This window comes from Macrotis lagotis, chromosome 1 (assembly GCF_037893015.1).
Source record: "Macrotis lagotis isolate mMagLag1 chromosome 1, bilby.v1.9.chrom.fasta, whole genome shotgun sequence".
In the NCBI taxonomy this organism is placed as follows: Eukaryota; Metazoa; Chordata; class Mammalia; order Peramelemorphia; family Peramelidae; genus Macrotis; species Macrotis lagotis.
The window spans coordinates 625,453,122-625,476,041 of record NC_133658.1 but is presented as its reverse complement, the minus strand read 5'-3'; the positions used below and the strand labels follow the sequence as shown (position 1 = coordinate 625,476,041).

The 22,920-nt window shown below is 33.6% G+C and overlaps 1 protein-coding gene across 1 annotated transcript in view; it reads right to left on the bottom strand.

Annotated features, from left to right (window-relative positions):
• Nucleotides 1–15,996: 15,996 nt before the first annotated feature.
• Nucleotides 15,997–22,920, bottom strand: part of HNMT (histamine N-methyltransferase) — a 49,129-nt gene continuing 42,205 nt past the window's right edge. Inside the window, exon 6 of the mRNA XM_074215071.1 lies at nucleotides 15,997–17,358. Coding sequence (XP_074071172.1) covers nucleotides 17,003–17,358 — 356 coding nt within the window. The 3' untranslated portion in view covers nucleotides 15,997–17,002. The remainder of the gene's footprint in view (nucleotides 17,359–22,920) is intronic.

The following is a 22,920-nucleotide window of genomic DNA, read 5'->3' as shown; positions in this document are numbered from 1 at the left end:
CAAATGGCGCCTTGATAATTTATAGTCTACAGGCAGCTCTTGGGTTTATTATCACAATGACAAATGCACTGTCATTGTTAATAGGATATTTCCCAGCAAGGACTTCTTGTTATGCAAGCCAGGTTCGGTATGTCATGCAGCATGATAGCAATAAAGTCTACAAGAATTTGTAATGAACTTCAATTACTAATAGATTATGGTTAATGGGAAATATGTGCAGTAAAGATATGGGTTTTTATATGCGCCTTCTGGTATTCTACAAGGCAATGATTTATAACACAATTTATGTTAACATTCTCTGTATAAAAAAAAAACTCAAATTGGTAGAAAGCCACTTCATCCATAACAAATATTTAAGATAATTTTGCATATGATGTAAATGAAGGTATAAATTAGATATTAATCTATTTCATTTCAGCATTTTTATTTTTATTGAAAATGAAGACTTTCTCCTACTGTGTAATGCCATTAAAAAGAATATATCCCATTAAGGTTGGTCCATGAAATATAGTGGTGTCACTGAAATAATGATAATATCTAAGATTTTTAATATCTTTGTTCAAATTTGGTGTAATTAAGGAACTGGCTTGAACTTGTTTTATGATTACATTTGTGTATAGAATGCAAAATATTTTAAGTCAAAAGATTTACAATTATTTAAAGTATGAATTTATAAACTACAACATGATCCTTCTATGATATGTATATGGTGAATCTCATTTTCAGAAATGAGTCCATTTCAAAATCAATAGGTACAACCTGGCCAAATACAGAGAAAGATATAATGGTATGTTAAAAATATAACAAAATTAACATAAAGAAACCAAGGTAATCAAACCATTTCCACTGAGGTTTAAAGCAGTAAATTAAAAAATATAAACAAAAGTTTCAACTGCTCCGGATTTCAATGAAAATGTCAAAATGTTTTTAGATTATAAAAAGTAAATTCAAATTATTACCTTAACACAGGCATCTTTCTTAACTCCATCTTAGAGCTGAGTAACAGAACTTGTTAATTAGCTTATTTTCTAGTGTCATCTCCCACAATTCAATGAGTGATATTTTGGGGGAATATGATCGGAGAGGAACACAAGCTTTGAACAAGTTGCAAGAATCCAGAAAACCTCTGCAATCTGAACACAGCAAAGATCTCTATGTCTGTGTGACCTGTGAAGACCAGTCAAGGTCCTTGTCAGAGCTTTGGCTAAATGGTTATAAATTCTTTTGACCATAGAAATTCATCAAGCTCAAAAACTAAGGAATTGAGGGTTGCAAACTGTACTCAAAGAGTAAGGACTATACCTATGAATCTATTGATCCTTGAGGAAATAAAACAATTAATTGCTTTCTAGATCCTAATATATTTGTTGCTCATTTTATATACTTAGACAAACTTCTGTTGTCTGGTCTTAGACATTTTCTACATAAAGGTCTGAATTTTTTAAAATATATAATCACTTGCATACATATACGCAAAACAATGACTTTTTCTTCATGTTCAAAATACTGTCTTATAACAATTTCTATTAGTGAGTAAAAGTATGGTCATACATATCAATGTGTTTACCAATATGCCTTTAAAAATGAATTCATATAAAAATTCTTTAGATCACTAGGTCTCTGAAGAACCCAGAGTACTGAGTTTCTATGTCTACACAATATAAAATACTTAGTTGACCTTGGAAATGCAAGAGTGTGGACATGATTCAAATAAAGGTTTTAAATGACTCCTGACATTGTCAACTCTTTTATCCCAATGTTTTTTGGCATCATGTTTCATTATTACTTTTACTCCCTAAAACCTAACTCCATCTCTGATTTCAACTTAGTCTATACCTGCTGTTTTCCTTTATGTGTTATATCATAGAGTGTGAAATGTTATTTTGTACTTTCTATGTAAAATGGAGACAGAATTTTTAAAAGAAGTGGGAGGACACTAAAGACAAGTTTCATTTTGTTTACACTGCTGCCATGAGCAAATATAATTGCACCGATAGTCTTATGGATGGATGCCATGAAATTTTTAGACAAAAGTTCTTTTGTAATAGATAACTGACAGATGAATAAAGCTGCCTTTGTAATATTGTCAAAACACAGGTCAATTCAGTGGAAGAGAAGAAGGGTGTAGAATTTAACCAAATTATTTACCCTTAGAAAATTTGGCTGCTTTTCACTCTTCAAGTTGGTGCTAAAGGATGACATCTATAGATTTAGACCCTGAATCTGAATCACTAGATTTACAAATTCCTTGAGGCAAATATTGCATCTTATTTCATTCTAGCACTGATAAAGGTGCTTCATACATAGCAGATACTAAACAAATATTTATGAAATGATCATTACACTAAGTCCTGGGGGTCAAAGACAGACAAAGAAAAATAATAAATAGACTTTATCTTCAAAGAATGTCATTTCCATAATCATCAGGTTGTAAATTCTTCTGGCCACAGAAAACCAAATACTAAGGCATACCACAGTGTTGTAGTGAAGTCAATTCTGTTCTATTCTATCCTAGACTTTTTATCTGTATTTATTACTTTGAAAATCACTTAAAGATTCATTAAAATTTGTCTCATTCTACAAAGCTCTGGCAAACTGAAGCCAGTTTGAGAACCTTCAAATACAATCATTGGGATGTAATGATGAACCATAGCCTGAGAGTCAACTTGAATTAACTAACAGCTCATCATTTATTTGTTTGTATTAGCCACAGTGGATCAAAAGAACTAAATTTAATGAAACAAACAGATTATCAGAATCAATGAACAGAGAATCCAGATAAATGAATTCATAGATCACTTTAAAAATTGAAATTTTCTCCGGCTTCCTAGTCTTTGACCTCTGGAGTAGACAGGGTATAAAGATGATATAGGGAAGAAGATAAATTGAAAATTCAGTTTTTCTTCAGACTCACAATCTAATATTATCTTTCAGTTTCCAGAACACATCACTAACAGTTCTATGGAAAGTGTACTCTTCTCAGGCATCATTTATTTACCCAGGAAGGCTTTTACTTTAGGTTGGTATCTTATGTTCAATTTTCTTGACATTACCTTTCCCAAAATCCATAACTGTCAAGTCACATACTTCTTCCTGAGTATGGTTTTGGTAATCACAGAAGTCAAGCCAACTTATATCTCAGTCTTAGGAGGGGAAAGTAATAAAAATCTTTAGCTATTGGTCTATATGAATCAACTCCAAGAAGCATATTCAGCATCATGATAAATAAACTAATTATATAATAGGCTTATTTTTATTTAAAAGAGCATGAAACAGCTGTCTCTTCTTCTTCTACAAAGCCTTGAAATTTATATCCAAACTATGTACATCTAAAATGTTAGTCAACTCATATAGCATATGTAGCAAAAAGGAAGAGAAAAGAGTTTTAATATAAAATGGGAATTAATATGAAATTAGTTAATTAGAGAACTTAAATAGGGACTCTGATATTTCCCCAAATTTTCTGACAGAATATCTTTTGAGAAATTGCAGTGCTGGAGTTATGATGGCATGATAGCACCTGTAATATATTCACCCATTTTCTATCTCCAACAGGTGGTTTTGCAAAGCTTGACCAATATCTTTAAGAAAAATCAGATTAGAGAATTCCAGCCAAGATGGCAGAGAGAAGACAGGCACAGTTCTAAAGTCTCCTGATATTTCCCCATCTATCATATGAAACAAACCTCTTAAAAGAAATCTTATCCATAAAACACAAAAAGAAAAGCCAGGAGAAAGAACATCTACCTCAGGATTAGTCTCCCTCAGCAGCACTGGAAGATTCAGGTGGGTGAGTGTGGGCACAGAGTGCGGATCAGCCCCGGATCAGCCACATTAGCAGCTGAATTGAAGCCAGGGAGTCTAAGGGACCAAGAGCCACTTGGATCAGGGGTGGGGCTAGACAGTGGGGGCTTGAAAAACTAGGGAGCAGGGGCACACTGACCCTCTGGAGCTTGCCAACAGGGCTGGGGGGAGAGTTCCGGTGCAAGACAGCTGTGGACACACCATCCCTGGGCTCCTCTGGTCTGAGGAACTCTGAGTCCACTCCTCCTTTGCTACTGAGGCCTCTTCCCAGAACAAACAGTTGCTGACTACTTCTGCCTCAGGCACAGGTGTGTGAGCAGAAGAACCAGCCCAGCTGACAGTAGGGAGAGGGATGACCTCAGGCAAGGGCAAAGCCCACCATTGACTGAAGGCAAAAGGATTCATTAGCTCCACCTCCTCCCTTCAAGCTAAGGGAGAAGGCCTCAAGCAAGGTCACAGACACTCCAGAGAAAGCAACCAGCACTTCCTACTTGCCAGCCAGAGAAATTTCACTCAGTCAGTAAAGCCCCTATTGATCCCAAGCCCCTGTGAACCAGCCCCTCCCCAATTCAAGGTCTTAGCAAAATGAAGAAGGGTCAGCATAAAGGTGGATCCATAGAAAAATTCTTGGAAGGGAAAGACCCTAACTCAGAGAGACCTAGAATCTCTGAGGAGACTACAATCTGGTCTTCAAAACAGAAAGACTTCCTTGAAGAAATAAGGAAGGAGTTTAAAAATAAACTGGAAAATTTGGGAGAGACAATTAATACCTTGCAAAAAGAAAACAAAACCTTAAAAAATACAATTGGAGAAATACAAAATGAGAATAAATCTCTCAGATCATCAATTGGACAAATACAAATTGAGAATAATTCTCTCAGATCCTGAATTGGGCAAATGCAAAACGAAAATAATTCTCTAAAAACCTCAATTAGTCAAATGGAAAGCTCTTTCAAAAGAAGAATGGACAAATAGGAAAAGGAGTTGCAAAAGGTTAATGAAGAAAGCTCCTCTCTAAAAAAATGGAGTCTGCAGAAACTAATGACTCCATGAGACAGCAAGAGCCAGTTAAACAAAACCAAAATATAGAAAAAAAATGGAAGAAAATGTAAAATACCTCATCAGCAAAACCACTGACCTTGAGAACAGGTTGAGGAGGGGCAACCTGAAAATTATTGGACTTCCTGAAAACATTGAAGAGAAAAAAAAGCCTGGACTTAATATTACAGGATCTAGTGATGGAAAACTGCTCTGATATCATGGAACCAGAGGGCAAAGTAGTTACTGAAAGAATACATCAATCCCCTTCAGAAAAAATCCTAAAATATAAACACCAAGGAATGTTGTGGCCAAATTCCAGAACTTTCAGATAAAAGAGAAAATCCTGCAAGCAGCCAGAAAGAAACAATTTAAATATCAAGGAGCCACTTTAAGGACTACACAGGACATGGCTGCATCAAGATTAAGGGAACGAAGAGCCTCGAACGAGGTATTTCGAAGAGCAAGGAAGCTTGGAATGCAGCCAAGAATCCACTATCCCGCGAAGCTGAGCCTTCTCTTCTAGGGAAAAGGATGGACATTTAACAAAATGGAAGAATTCCAAAAATTCATGATGAAAAGACCAGAGCTAAATAGAAAATTTGGACATCAAACAGAAGGTTCAAGAGATACATGAAAAGGTAAAAAAAAATGCTATCCAATAAGTTGAAACTGACTATATTCCAGCATGGGAAAAAAGATTCTTATAAATCTTGAGAATTGTAATTCTAACAGAGAGAATATACCTAACCAGAAATGATGGACATCCATGACATATCAAGGAAATTGCAATCCAATGGAATGCAACTGGATTTAACCTCACTTGGGAGAAAGACTCTAATTACTCTCAAGAATTTTAACTCTATTAGACAGAATGTACTTAACTAGAAGTGACAGATACTCAGAATTTTCTATGACTCAGATAGAACGATCTAAAAAACACTACATCCTTTAAAAAGGGGGACAGGAAGGATATGGGAGGAAGAAGGGAATTGAATGGGGTAAATCTCATTACACTAAGAGGTACAAAATACCTATGGTAATAGAGGGGAAGAAGGGAGGAGATGAGAATCACCTGAATCTTCTTTTCATCAGACTTGGCTTAAAGTCAATTTACACATACTTAGTTAACTTATAAAAGATCTAACCTTTCAAGGATTAAAAGGGGAAAAGGGGAGGGGGGGATTGAGAAAGGGAGAGTGGGGAAAAAAGGGGAACTAACAAAAGGAAGGGGAAGGGAAAAGGGAAAAAGAGAAAGGGGAAAGAAAGGGGAGGGGTAGATATAGGAGGACAAACACACTGAAGGGGGTGGTATTCAGAAACAAAATACTGGGGAATATGGATAAGGGGGGGAAGAAGGAAGAATACAGAGGGAAGAAAGTATGGAGGGCAATAAAGAATTAGTAATCATAACCTGGAATGTGAATGGGAGGAAGTCTCTCTTAAAATGTAAGTGAATAGCAGAGTGGATTAAAAAACAGAATCTGACAATATGCTGCTTACAAGAAACTCATTGGAAGCACAGAGATACATATAGAGTAAAGGTAAAACTTTGGAGCAAAGGTAAAAGGTTGGAGCAAAATATTTTTTGCTTCAGCTGAAGTAAAAATAAATCAGGGGTAGCAAGCCTTATCTCAGACAAAGCAGCAACAAAAATAGATAGTGTTAAAAGAGATAAGGAAGGAAACTTTATCCTCCAAAAAGGTACCATAGATAATAAAACTATTTAAATTCTGAATATATATATATATATATATATATATATATATGTATGTATATATATATGCACCCATTGGGGCAGCATAGAAATTTTTAGAGGAGAAGCTGAAAGAACTACAGGAAGATATAGACAGTAAAACTCTGCTAGTGGGAGACCTCAACCTCCCACTCTCAGATCTAGATAAATTAAATCATAAAATAAACAAGAAAGATGTTAAGGTGGTAAATAGATTGTTAGGAAAACTCGATATGGTCGATTTATGGAGGAAACTGAATGGGGATAGAAAGGTATATACCTTTTTCTCTGCCGTACATGGAACTTATACAAAAATTGAACATGTACTAGGACATAAAAACTTAATGATCAACTACAGAAAGGCAGAAATAGTGAATATAACTTTCTAAAATCACAATGCAATAAAAGTCATATGTAATATTGGGCTAAGGAGATATAGACCCAGAACCAATTGGAAACTGAATAACCTCATTTGAAAGAATGAAGTAGAACAAAAAACAAATAATAAAAAGATTAACCATTTTATCCTAGATAATGATAATAATGAAACAACATACCAAAACCTAACGGATTCACTCAAAGCGGCTCTCAGGGGATATATTATAACTTTAAATGCTTACATGAATAAACTAGAGAAAGAGGAAATCAATGAACTTAACATACAACTAAAACAATTAGATAAAGAGCAAATTAAAAATCCCCAATTAAATACCAAATTAGAAATTCTAAGAATTAAAGGAGAAATTAATAAAATCGAAATAAAAAAACTAATGAATAAATAAATAAAGCCAAAAGTTGGTATTATGAAAAAAACAATAAAACTGATAAACCTCTGGTCAATTTGATTAAAAAAAAAAGAAAGAAGAAAACCAAATTGCTAGTATCATAAATGAAAAAAGGTGAAGTCACCACCAATGAGGAGGAAATCAAAGTAATAATTTGAAATTATTTTGCCCAACTCTATGCCAATAAATTTGATAATCTAAGTGAAATGGATGAATATTTACAAAAATATAAGTTGCCCAGGTCAAATGAAGAGGAGATTAAATACCTAAACAACCCTATCTCAGAAAAAGAAATTCAACAAGCCATCATTGAACTCCCCAAGAAAAAAATCTCCAGGGCCTGATGGATTCACAAGTGAATTCTACCAAACATTTAAGCAACAATTGGTTCCAATTCTATATAAACTCTTTGGAAAAATGGGGAAAGACGGAACTCTGCCTAACTCTTTCTATGAAACCAATATGGTGCTGTTACCTAAACCAGGAAGAGTAAAAAATAGAGAAAGAAAATTATAGACCTATTTCCCTGATGAATATAGATACAAAAGTCTTAAATAAAATCTTAGCAAAACGTTTACAATAAGTTATCACTAGGATAATACATTATGAACAAGTAGGATTTATCCCAGGACTGAAGGGTTGGTTCAATATTAGGAAAACTGTTAGTATACTCAATTATATCAACAACAAAGCTATCAGAAATTATATGATCATATCAATAGATGCTGAAAAAGCTTTTGACAAAATACAGCATCCGTTCCTACTAAAAACACTAGAGAGTGTAGGAATAAATGGACTGTTCCTTAGAATAATTAGCAGTATCTATCTGAAACCATCAACTAGCATTATATTCAATGGGGAGATGGGGGTGATGTTCAACCTTGAAGACTCACTCATTCCATCAGTGCAACAATCAGGAACAATTTTGGGCTGTCTGCAGAGGAGAGTGCCATCTGTATCCAGATAAGGAGCTGTGGAGTTTGAACAAAGTTCAAGGACTATTCCCTTTAATTTAGAAAACAAAAGATATCTTACTGTCTGATCTTCTTACCTCTTAGACTTCTTGTCTCTTCCTTAAGGATATGATTTCTTTCTCATCACACTCAATTTGGATCAATTTACAACATGGAAACAAAGTAAAGACTGAGAGATTGCTTTCTGTGCGGGGGGGAATTAAGGTTGGGGAAAAATTCTGAAACTCAAATAATATCTTTAATAAAAAAAACAATTAAAAAAAGAAAAATCAGATTATAAATATTTTTCAATAGGGGACCATGATCATAGCCTTAGGACATAACATGTAAGCCAAATATCTATACCTTGTCATCTCTGCTACCAGACTGAAGTGCTACCATATTTATTAATCCCTACTAAGGAGATTATGGCCATCTGACATGAACCACTAATGAATTTTTTTTGCCCATTTATAAATTGTGACTGTCATTTCCCAGTAATCATCTTAAATCACTTCTATTTTTTTAACCACAGAAGCTTCTGCCTGATGTATATCACATTGAGAAATGAATGGCATGAGTCATAGCTTCAACTGCCCTACATTAGTTGGTCTGGTAGTACAGATATGTCATTACACAGAGTATGAATCATGGGGAAGTTAGATTATAGGTGATGAATAATTTAACCATGAAATCTAGAAAAATGGGGTAGAGTTGGAGGATGGAAAGCAAAGAAGGAGAGAATCACAGTTAATAAACATGACTTCCAACTCGGAGAGAACAAATATATGGAACACTGTGGCAAACACAATTTAGTAAAGATAATAAAGATAAGATATTTGGAGAAAGTTTCATTTCAGCCATTGGGATGGCTACAATGAATATTCTCGAATATATTTTTTCTTTTCTTTTTTATCTTCTGCATTCTGATGTTCTCCGTTATGGAAATGAGAAGTCTGGAACAAATAATTTATGGTAAAATTTTTGCAATATAATGACTACTTTCTAACATAATTAGTGGGACAAATATTGACAAAAAAATCCACTCGAAAGAAACTATTTCCTGTATTTTGTTCTAGTTACATGTAGATAAAGGAAAGAGAAATCAGCTCACTAAGTCACTTATTCCAATGAGATTGGATACTTAGATACTTAAGAAAGTCATTTAGTTTATCTTGATTTAGTGAAGATGTTTATTCCTGCAATACATAAAACACACACACACACACACACACACACACACACACACACAGAACACACATGTATATCCTTTATATCATCAAGGCTTAGAGTTTGGCATTAATTGATCTCCAGAAATTTGTCCATTTAGAAATAACTTTTGAATATTTTCTTGAATTATATTCTCATATACATTATATACTTCTATTCTGAGCTGAAAATTTTTTTTCTTTTAACCTATAATTCCAACTTCTATTTTTTGGGGGAGGTTCTTCTTATGTACTTTAATATTTTATTCCTTCGCAACTTTTCTTCTGCATTTTTTTATTCCACTTTTCCCAATCATGCTAATATTATTTCTTATACCTGAACCTTTTGGTCCAGAACAATCTCTTTTTATTTGTTAACTCCTCAATATGTATACTTTTACAGTTCTCATTCTGAACTAAGTTCTCCAGGAAATTTTTCAATGATCATATCAAAACTTTAGCTACACAATAGAAATTGTATCCAGAGAAAAAATTAGAGAGGAAAAATTAAATGAAATTACTGTGGAATCATACAAGGACAATGATCTTTAACTTGAGAACTGTCTTAATGGATTTCTTCATGACTTTGGTGGTTTTTCAACCTCTTGGAAATGAAGAGATTTTTTTTTAATTTTACCAAGAAACACAAAGGTATGAAATTGAATCCAATAATTAAAATAATTATGCCTGTTGGACTATGTGGTTGATTTCGTGGATGAAATAACAAATTTAGCTTTATCTTGATATGTTAAATATATACAAATTACATGCCTTTTGTGTGAAGAAAGAAGCAGTAGGCAGAAGGGAGAATTCAGGAAAATCCTCATGAGGAAAAATTCACTTTAGCTGAATTTTGAAGACAATTACAACTCCATGAAGATGAAAAGTGAATTAAATATAAGCAAAGTAGAAAACTTCCTCTCATTATGACTATCTGCCTTATCCATCAGACTGTCTCAGAGTAGCTTGGTATTATGTCCAAAGACTAGGAATATCATAATCTTGCAAGATTCCAATTTCCTAATCTGGAAAATGTAGCTGAATTAGATGTAAATTAAGGTAAATATATATAAAGTTCATTAGGCTTGAAAATTCTAAAGCTTTTTTTGACTGAGAGATTAAATAATGGTAGAATGGGTCTGCATTTTGTATAAACTGACTATCAGACTTTGGGCAAAACATTAAATTTTCTTTGTCTAAATTTCCTTAACTATAAAAAGGAAATTATAATAGTCCATTTTTTTCTATATCTAAATGTTATTATGAAAGTTCAGTGAGATAATTTATGCTAAACAATTAGAAGGTCAGGAATGTTGTCATTTTTGCATTTATAATGAGTAGATACCTAAAGATGTTTGGTATTTCTTTGCTTTTTTCCTTATTATGACCCTATGAATGTAGTTATAATTTTCACATAAAAAGAACAGAAAAGAGGATCCCTCTCCACTCTTAATTCCTTCCTTCCTTCCTTCCTTCCTTCCTTCCTTCCTTCCTTCCTTCCTTCCTTCCTTCCTTCCTTCCTTCCTCTCTTCTTTTATTCCTTCCCTTCTCTTCTTCCTCCTATTTCTTTTTCTCTTCCCTATAACTTCACCTTATGCCCTACAGCTTTTTCTTTAAAAAGTTCTTCCTTATAAGAAATAAGCAGTCAAGCAAAACAAGTCATATCTGATAATGTGAATCTAATTCTGCATTTACATTCTCTTTGCTAAGAATTAGATAACATAATTCACCATCATTAATTCTCTGAATTCCTGATTGACCATTGTTGATCCTATTTCTTAAATCTCTTAAAGTTCTCCCTTTACAAAGCTGTATATATTATTTGAATTGTTTTCTTTTTGTTTTTGTTCACTTCACTTCATTAATCTATTCATCTCAGGTTTCTCTGAACCTTAGGTTAAACACACACATATATTCTACTATATTAATTCATCACTACCCAAATGGTAGGAACCTACCTTCCATTTTGTTTCTAGTTCTTTGTTACAAAGCAAAAAGTGTTGTTATAAAAATTTTTGGTATGGATGGATTCTTTTCCTTAGCTTTAACTTAGGTATGAATGCCTAGTAAAAGGAATGGTTTTAAATTTCCTTCTAGGTTTAACCAATTCATAACGTAATCAATGATTGGTGTGCCTGCCCTCCCAGAACTCTTCCAAAACTTTCTATTTTCCTTTTTTTCTAACATGAAGTAAAACAGCAATAAATTTATATTTCTTAAATTTTTAGTCATATGCTACATTTTTTCCACATAGTGTTTGATCATTTTGAAGTAATCCTTGAGAATACTTGTACAGAGATTTTGATTTATTAGGAAAATGCTCTTAGTCTTCAATTTTGAATAATTTACCTATTAATTATTTAAATCATATATTTTTCCTTTAACTCTAATTGCATGGATTTTTGTGAGCAGAATTTTTTTAAAATTATATATATATATATATATATATATATATATATATATATATACACTAAATTATCCATTTAATCTAATGGTATCATTTCTACCCTTCATTTTTCAAGAACTCTCTTCCTATTTATCTTTTTCCTTCTCCTACCTATCCCCAGTTTGTTTGAGATATAAGATTTCAAATTTAGTGACATGTGATCTTGGAAATTGTGGGAAATGTAGTTTGGAAATGAATTTTTACCAGATAATTTTCTAGTTTTCTCTAAGAGGTTTTTTTTTTTTGGTTTGTTTTGAGCAGTGAGTTATCGTATGAGCTGATGTTCTTGATTTTATAAAACATTATGATATTATATTTAATTGTTTTTGGATCTTGAAAGTATGATGGGTTTCGCTGATTAACTTTTCTATTTTTCAACAAGTACCAAAAAGGTTTGATGATTATTGTTTTCTAATATAATTTGAGATTTGGTGATACTATCAATTTTTTCATCATTTAAGATTTTATTTATTTGATATTTTGACATTTTTCTAGTAGAATTTTATTGTTATTATTTTATTTAGTTCTATAAATTAATTCCTTGATAGATTGATATACCAAATAAATTAAGTCATTTAAGTAATATGGCCATTTTTAGTGTGTGTGTGTGTGTGTGTATATATATATATATATATATATATATATATATATATATATGTATGTATATGTATATGTATAGACCTATCTCAATCATGAGCACTATTTCTCCAGTTTATTCATCCTTATTTTTAAGTGCTTTACAGTTACATATAATTCAAATATATAGCTCCTATTAATATCTTATAAGGTTAACTCCCAGATTTATATAATCTTTTGTTTTAATATTTTTATCTTTAATTTATGGAATAAAACAAGCACTTTTACAATATAACATAATAAAAAGGTTGTGTATGGAACTGCATGCCTATTATGCCTAATGTGCTATTTTTTAAAATATATAATAAAGTTAGGATATCAATTGCATTTTTTTTACTTATTTTCTTTCTTCCCCCCCACCCTAGAGATGTTACCATTATTTCTGAATGAATTTTCTTTTTTTTTATCTCTTCTCACTGGATTTTGTTGATTTAAAAAAACTGTTATATTGAATAGCATTGAATTGTACTATTTTGAGTAACAATTAGCAAAAGCACAAGGACTTACTGTCATATCAAAGAGTCTCTATCTTTGGAGTTCCACATACTAAAGCAAACACAGATCATTTGTATATTCTCATTAGATATAAATTACATGTGCTGTAGTTTCCAATTAATTAATAAATACATCTATTAAAAATGCACCTAGTACCCAAATCTTAATGTATTTTCTGACCCAAGCAATTCTTCTTTTTCCACAGAACGTTATATATGGCAGAGGAAAAGACATGATTAATCAATTCTCATTTTGCCTCCCTCTTAATCGCCAAAGAGAATGATCTTCAAATAGGGAAAGGTTTAATAAACATATTTAAAATGAAAATTCAGTCAAAATTGGGTGAGAAGTTGAGAAAATATTTTGCTATTTTGAATTAAACAAGTCTGTTGATCCAGACAAATTATACTCTAGGATATAGACAAAGCTCCATATGATTGAAGATCTATTGCCAGGAATCTTTGAAAAATCCTCTGAATTCAAAAGTGTGGGAAAACTTGGTATAAAATTTATCAAGTATAATAATTTTCCCAAAGATGTTGCAAGTAAATTGTAGAAACTATAGAACATGAACTTTGATGGGGATTTTTAAAGGGGAAAATGGTAGTTCTTACATAGTTGATCTTAAGCACTTAGAGGAATCAATAGAGGCCAATATACATTCATGAAGAACAAGTCATACTAAAGTAAACTAAAGTAAATCCATTTCCTTTTTTTGATAGAGTTGCTTGATTTGTTCAGGTGAGTACAAAAGCTATGACTTTTAGTAAGACCTTTGATAAAGACTATTATGCTATAGTTGAAAACAAGGTTGAGAAATATGAGTTAAAGATACTATCATGACTTGCTATTAAATTATACCCAGATAGTATAGAAAGACAAATTTCAGATAAATATTAGAAAGACATTCCCAATAACTATTGAGATTTGACAATGAAATATTCTGCGTCTAGAAGTAGTGAGCTCTCCTTCAATGGGAAGTGTCTAAATGGAATAGAGATTCATAACTCTATATTTATTATGATATTCTGGCAGTCTGATGAAGTCAAAGGAACTCATCTCAAAAGGATGATTTTAAATGCATAAAATAAAGCCTTTATATTGGGTTACAAAGGAAAAATTAAATTGAAATTAATTAAAATAGTTTTTGAAAAAATAAGTTTCTTTATACCAAAAGAGCAATAAAACAGTTGATGTCCTTATTGAAAAGTGAGGGAAGTGATGCCCATCAATTGGACTGGCTCAACAAACTATGGTATATGAATATTATGAAATACTATTGTTCTGTAAGAAATCATGAATGACCTGACAGCAGAAAAGCATAGAGAGACTTGCATGAACTGATGCTAAGTGAAGTAGATAGAACCAGAAGGACATTATACAAACTAGCAGCAATATTATGAAGTGATCAACCCCTCTCAGCCATTTAGTGATCTAGGATAATCCTAAGAGACATATTAAGGAAAATGCCACCCATATCCAGAGGGGGGGGGGGAACAACTGGATTCTGAATGCAAAGCAAAACATAATATGTTCACTTTTTAAAACTTCTTTTATATTTTTCTTTATTTCCCATCCCCCCTTTTCTAGTTCTTTTTTCACAGCTTAACAAATGTAGAAAAATGTTAAATATGATTTTACATGTACAACCTATATATGATTATTTGCTGCCATGGAGAAGGGTGGGAAAGGATGGTAGTAGGAATATGTGGAACTCAAAAGTATGCAAAAGAATAAATGATAAAGACTATCTTTGCATGTAATTTGAAAATAAATGAATGGGGAAAAAAAAGAAAAAATAAATTTCTGGACCCCATATTAAGAACCCTGAGATACAGCCTAGAGGATTAGTATATGGTAGAAGGTGTTCCTGCATGAAATGGAATTGAAGAGGTTATATTAGATTAGATCCAATTCACTTCAGAGGTTTATGAATTTTTTATAACTCTAATGTTTCCTAATTGTGAGGAAATATTAATTGCTATTGGCTTTGAAGATGAATAAAGTCTCCTAACTCCTACTTTTCCAATTACAGCTTTGTTTCTAGGTACCAAAATTACTTACATGAATGCTAATAGTGAAGTAGAGATAGAGAGAGAGAGAGATAGAAATTGACAGGAGAATGAATGAAAAGGAGAGCAAAAGAAAAAAGAGGAGAGGAGAAGAGAGGAGAGTAGGGGAGGGGAGGGGAGAGGAGAGGAGGGGAGGGGAGGGGGAGGGGAGGAAAGGGGAGAGAGATGGGGAGGGGAGGGGAGGGGAAGGGAGGAGAGGAGAGTAGGGGAGGGAGGGAAGGGGAGAGAGATGGGGAGGGGAGGGGAGAGGAGGGTGGAGGGGAGAGGGGAGGAGAGTAGGGGAGGGGAGGGGAGGGAAGGGGAGAGAGATGGGGAGGGGAGGGGAGAGGAGGGTGGAGGGGAGAGGGGAGGAGAGTAGGGGAGGGGAGGGGAGGGGAGGGGGGAGAGATGGGGAGGGGAGAGGAGGGGAAGGGAGGAGAGGAGAGGAGAGGAGAGAGATGGGGAGGGGAGGGGAGGGGAGGGGAGGAGAGGGGAGGAGAGGAGAGGAGAGGAGAGTAGGGGAGGGGAGGGGAGGGAAGGGGAGAGAGATGGGCAGGGGAGGGGAGAGAAGGGTGGAGGGGAGAGGGGAGGAGAGGGGAGAAGAATCAATAGCATTTGGACTGGAGAAGCAAGGGATTTAGATATCTTTTGCACTGGCTAACTAAATTTGTATGTATCTGAGGATTTGAACCCAAGTCTCCCAGAATCCAAGGCTGACCTGCTTCACTATGCCACTCTGCCTTATTGTCTGATACATATGCTAGGAAATGGTAAAGACAAATTTCAAAATAGACTTTACCTTTATTTTTGCTTTTAGAACAAATTACCATATATATATATCATATAATGATAATGTCATTCAATATAAAGTCATTTAAATTTATCATTTAAATTCATCATGTCAATCAGTTAAATGTTATGCATTATGTCTTTTAATATGAAATATAAATGGTTTATGACTCACATTCATTTATGTAACTGAACAAATTACTTAAATAAAATAACATGTTTTGAGAATATTTAAGAAGATATTGAGAAAAGAGAAAGAAAATTTGTTTATCATTACAATTAACAAGAGATGAGAAAGGTTCATTGGCTCTTTCAGCTGAGTGTGGTCAGGGATGCATTGGTAAATGATTAACATTCAGCTCTACAAAAAAAGGAAGAACAAATTAATGTATAATGCACTTTTAAGTTTGATCTTCATTACTAAATTTTTCAAAAGTTTAAGTCTAAATAATGATCAAAAATAAATCAAGTCATAGTATTTGCTAATATTCAAAGTATAGATGACTATACTGAAATTTTCACAATTAAAAATTTAACAAATGCTTAACTGGCTCTCTGGGCCTATACAAAATAGCTCTAGCACATCACAAGCTAAAAGTACACTGTAATTTAGGCAGCTGGATTTATCTGGATATCTCACAAAGGAGCTTTATATGAGAAGGGGATGATGAAGTTCTACTATATCAGACATGAAAAAAGTCCGTTTTGTATAAAAATGGATGACAGAAGGTAATGGAACATTCATATTGTTGCAGATCTGGATTATGTTCAGCCTCAATCTATATGAGTGTGTGATACATTAAAAATGTTTTATGTTGTGCTATAATGCAAGAGTAAATTACTGGTAATTCTAAACCTTGTAAATTTCAATGAATTGGCCTATTTTTTATTTGCTTATATGTACATGTTATCTTCTCCCATATAATATATCCTCCTCCTTCAGGGCAAGGACATTCATTTCTTGGCTTTTGAATTCCCTCTCACCTCCCTACCAGGAATAGTAGTCAGAACATAGTTGGTGCTTAATAAATGCCTGTTGATTGATTGATGGATAAGCAACAGTTATGCTTCAACCACTATGAAACTCAAATGATTGTGAAAAAGAATCTTTCCTTTTTCTTTTACACTGAATCCTGGTCTTTGAAGATCTTCAATAATCTCAGCTTTGAGATCAGGTGGAGCAGTTTTGCTGAACTGACAGGTTTCTGTTAAAAAGTCCAAAAGTAACTCTCCATTTTCATTGCCTTCAACAAAGCAATCTGATATATCCATTGAAGATAGAAGGTCAAAGCATTCATATTTAATTTCCAAAGTTTCCAGGATTTGGGTGATGTCAGAGGATGACACATAGAGGCAGAGATCATTTTGGGGTAAGCGAGATCCATACTTTTTCCACAGTTTATCCCAACCACTGATTCCTATCATAAAGGGAAAAAAAAAGTTTAAGCATCAGATGACTGCAGGCAAAAATACAATAAAATGGTGAACTATTTTACCTTATACAGAATTGCCTCATGGTACTGCATCACTGAAACACTAGTTTAACTTGTTGTTTAACTGTTTCATGGTGTAATTATGAGACACAGATTGATGTAGTTACCACCCCTGGGTTTGGGAAGATTTGGATTTAAATCTTGCATTGACAAATACTGGCTGTGTCTAGTCATTTAAAATCTTAAAGTCAACTATCAAAGATGCAAAAATAGTTGGAAAATTTTCTTACTGGAAGCTCTCAACATGGATGAAATCACAAGTTTTTGATAAAAAAGTATAAATAAATTTAATTTCTCTAATTAAATTACAATCATCTTCATTAGAGATCATGTCCTAAACATCTCTAAATTACCCCAATATGTTTTCCAATACTACCTGTGAACATAGGAAAAATTCAGCACATTATAAATTAGATTGGAGCTCAATGGGAATACAGATATGTGTGCATATGATAGACAGCCAGTCAGACAATGAATAGATGGATAGACGACTTTCTCTCTCTCTGTCTCTATCTCTCTCTCTGTCTCTGTCTCTGTCTCTCTCTCTCTCTCTCTCTCTCTCTCTCTCTCTCTCTCTCTCTCTCTCGCTTATTTATAATACTGTTTTCTTAGCAAAGATACATAAGTGGTTTGTCATTTCCTTCTCTAGTTCATTTTACAGATCACGAAAATGAGGCAAATAGGATGAAGTGACTTGTCCAGGTTCACCCGGCTATTAAAGATCTGAGACCAAATATGAACTTGGGTCTTCCTGACAGATCTAGTTCTCTATCCACCTAATAGCACACACACACACACACACACACACACACACACACACACACACACACACGCACAAACACAAACACACGCACAAACACAAACACACACACAAGACATTAGTTGTGTGTGGGTGTGTGGTGTGTATATTCAAAATGTTATAGCCGAACACTTCATCTTTCAGGTTAGATAGAAGTGCAAGCAACATGGGACAAAAGAAAATAAATTTTTTATTTGAAAATTTCTTGAGAAGTCATACTACCTTTTAGAACTTTGTTTCCCCTGTTTTTACAGCAAGTGTAAAAGTTCTGCTAAATAAGCAAGTGAAAAAAAAAAGGAGAAAGAATCCATTTTTTTTTTTCTTAGACATGGGTCTTTAAAGATTATCTAGCCAGCTAGGTGGTACAGTAGATGGAGCACAAAGCCTGGAGTCAGGACTAAGTTCACACATTTCCGAGTGGTATGACCTTGCTTTTTCACTTCACCTCTGTCTGCCTCAGGTCCCTTATGTGTAAATATAGCTGGTCCAGCACCCTCATATTATAACTGAGAAATCTTAATTGCAGAGAGGTGAAGTCACTTGCTGAATATCATAAGGCAAGTTAGTCAAAGCAAGAATACTGCTCACATCTTTCTAACCTGAGTTGTATAATGTTCCTTGCCTCCCTGTCATAGCTCTTGTACTTTTCATCTTAGCAATATGACATTCAAATTTTTATAATAAAAAATCAGTCAGCCTTAAATGAATTCTTACTCTGAGCAATGTGCTACAATAGAGAAGTATAATAAATGTTCTAGTCCATAAAGAGCTAGCTTGAGATAAGCCCAAAAGGTGAAAACAATAGTAACTAATATTTATTTTGGCACATTCAGGTTTGCAAAACAATTCACATGTATTAATTTTGGATAACTCAGGATGGATGAAATAGCAAATCAACTTAACAAATACTTAGTAACTATTCTATGTAAGGCACAGCATTAGGAAAATAATAGGGATAGAACGATAGATATGATACAACTTATATTCTTGAGTAGCTTGTAATTTAATGGAAAATTGATGCATTTAGTCATGGAAGAGTTTAATAGTGAGAAGAGGATTTGCAATTAGAAAACCACCAGGGTTCAAATTCTACTTTCCACCTGAATGACCTATGTTAGTTCTCTTGATCTTTCTCATATGTGAAATTAGAATGTTGGACTAATTGACCTCTAAAACCCATTCCAGCTCTTAAGAAAAATTTTAAAGGAGGGGTTCAGGCAACATTAGGGGGGAATGTCCTTTTGTTTCCTGGAGCAGATGAAAACCTACTTCAGACTTTGAACGATGGGAGGGAATTTGAAAACTGCAAAACATAGAATGGAAAAAGATGCTTATTCCAGGCAATAGAGGATGCTGTGAGTAGAGAGGTGAGAACAAAAGAACATAGTGGAGAACTGGATTAGAAGATCAGGTTGATTGAATTTCTGATTTCTTGAAGAGGAGGTGCAAGAATTCAGGCTGCAAGAATTTGGAGTCAATAAAATATAGCAAACTCAGTCTCCAGTATGACAAGAGAAAAGACATCACACGACACTGTGTCTATTTCTTTAATTCTCAAAATGAATGATGTGGTCAATGAGTTCCAAGGAAGGAAATACCATTTTATGTTGGGTAGGATTACAGGTGAGGAAAGTAGAGAAGGGAGAAACCTCGACTCCAATGACAGACAGCATGGAAATGCAACTGTCTTCAAAAATTTTTTATTCACAAGCTACCTGTTTATTTTTCTGAATAGAAATCTGTCTACAAAGAAGATCTTACAGGAAAATAAACACTGCAATGCTTAAAAAATAATCTTAATGATTTTTTTCACCTGGAAGAAAATGAGAATTAAGGACTAGCTATAGAAATGTTTCTGGTGTCAGTATTCTATGACTCAATACCACTTCTAAGATGAGCTGTATACACATTATACACTCCCAGACTGATATATTATTATAAGAGCTTTCAGCAGGTGCAGTTATGATGTTACTTTTGTTTTCAACATGATACATGCTGTATTCCTTTTTTTCCCTATTAAAAATAACACAATGTAATTTGCATATTTCCTCAGACAGCTAAGAGAGAAAAAGAAAAGCAAAATTTAGTCTTCTTCTTCCATTCTACCTTTAGTTTATAGTATGCTAGAATTTCAGAGTTGGAAAGGGTTTAAGAAATTGTCTAGCCCAATCCATACCTGAACAGAAATCCTCTCTCAACAGCATCACTGACAAATGGTCTAGTTGAAGAGCCTGGTGACTTGAGAAATTTATCAAAAGGACTTTAAAAGGAAAATGGAGGTGCGGAGGAGAAACCTGACCACATGCATGCACCATTAGTTCTCCCAGAAAGTGGCAGATAAAGCACAGAAAAAGGAATGTAAGTAGAGAGGTAAAGTAATTTATAGGAGAGACTACCAATAAGAACAGTAGCAAAACTCACAGCCTCATATGTCTCTACATAAATACACAGGTATGGGCAATAAAGAAAGTAAAATACATGTCTTAATGCAAAGTGGAAAACTTGACCTTGTAGGAACTACTGAGACTTGGTGAGCTATGTCTCATAGTTGTAATACAGCAACAAAAAAGACATACCTTATTTAAAAAGAACAGATTAGATAAAAGAGTCCACAATTAGAGGTATATCCTTACATAATCCACCAACCTGGAAAGATAGAAAATTGGTGTGTTTTTCTCTGAGAATCAATGTGGAGAAAAATATTAACAATATTTTAGTGAGATTGGAATACAGACCAGCCTGGTCAGGGGATAAAATGAGTGAGTAGGAGCAGCTTGGTTGCTCAGTGGATAGAGCACTGGCCTTAGAATCAGGAGGATTTGAGTTCAAAACCAGTCTCAAACACTTGATACTTACTAGCTATGTGACCTTGGGCAAGTCACTCGATCCCATTGCCCACCAAAAAAAAAAAAGGAAAAGAAAATAAATGAATTCAGGAAACAGGCCTTTCAGGGAAGTAAACTGAAGTAGTGTTGGGGAAATTAATATAATATTGCAATGTAGCTAAAAGTCTTATTTGGAGTGAAAATTTTTATATTTTTCAAGATAGAACAAGTATCAAAGGGAAGTTCTAGTACTGTCTGTAACAAATAAGACAATTTGCTGAAGAATCTGTTACTAGAGAGAAAATATGATATGTAAAGAGTTCATTGTTACATACTTGGAGAAGGGAAACTGATTTAGTCATAAGTATACCTACATTTATAAAGAGTGGATTTAAAATAGTTCAGGTAAAGGAAGCATAGTATCCTATGTCCTAAAATTTCACAGGGGACATCAGCTCAAGGCAAATGGAGTTGGTTCAAAAAGAATTCTTATGATAGACATAGAGGAATTGTAAAGAGAGACAAAAGTGGGAAAATACAAGAATGTACTAACCAATTTGTAGTTTTAAAAGATCTGTTTAAATCAAGCAAGCAAAAGCAATGTAAATGAAGATAAAAATTATCTAGAGAGAACTGATAAGATAATAATAGTTTCAAGACAATTCCAAAAGAGTTATGATGAAAAATGCTATCCATTTCCACAGAAATAATTGATGGGAGTATGAATGAAGAATAAAGTAACCTTTTTTTTTACTTTACTCTTATTTATACTTTACTCTTATTTTTCCATTTTTATCTGTTTTCTTTCACAACATGACCAATATAGAAATGTTTTTCATGATTGCAGTTATACAATTTGTATCAAATGCTTAGTCTCTCAGGGAGGGGTCAAGAGAAGGAAAATTTGGAGCTCATTTTTTAAATGTTAAAAATTATTTTTATATTTAATTTGAAAAAATAAAAATAATCATATCAAGAACATCAAGTACATAATTAGCCATTAATTAATGTGAAAGGAGGGGAAGGGTATATTAGGCACTGGATGAAAATCACCATTTGATTTAGAAGAGAGTATCAGAAAGGAGGCACAACTATTTAATTTTTGTTTTTGCTTTTTATGTTTTTCCAAAAAAAAATAATTTTTGAATTGATAATGTTAGAAAATCCAAAATATATCTGACAAAGAATTCAAATATGGATAAATAAGAAAATGGTTTGAGATCACTTAGCTCTTCTCAATGAGTTAGATAACTGGCCCAGACAATCTACATTCCAAGTTCCTAAAAGAATTCATAGATATAATTACTAAACTCCTATCAATGACTCTAGAAAAACTAGAGAGAATGGTAGCAATGTCTCAGAACTGGGTGTTTTCAAACAAGAGAGGCAAGTGAATTCTTCAATTTATAATATGATTTGGATACAAATATAAAGCCTATATTAGATTGCCTTCTATGGGGGGGAGGGGAAGGGAAGAGAGGGAGGGAGAAAAATTGTAAAAACTCAACTCAAAACTGTGCAAAAATGATTGGTAGAAACTATCATTGTATGTAATTGGAAAACAAATAAAGTATTTATATAGAAAGTTTTAAAAATTTATAATATAATTAATTGCCCTTTAGTTCCTAACAAAATTCTAAAACGTGTTGTTAGTAAATTAGAAAGAGAATCAATGATCATTAAGAACTAGAGTGGTTTCATCAAAACAGGTCATACCAGACTAATCCCATTTCCATTTCTGATAGTTATTAGCTGAGATGAATTGGAGTTCTTTCGTATTGGCTCTCAAGAGTCAATTGTTAAATTTTCAGCATGAGCAGTTGAACCTTGGGAATCAATAAACACTATACATCAGAGCTTTTT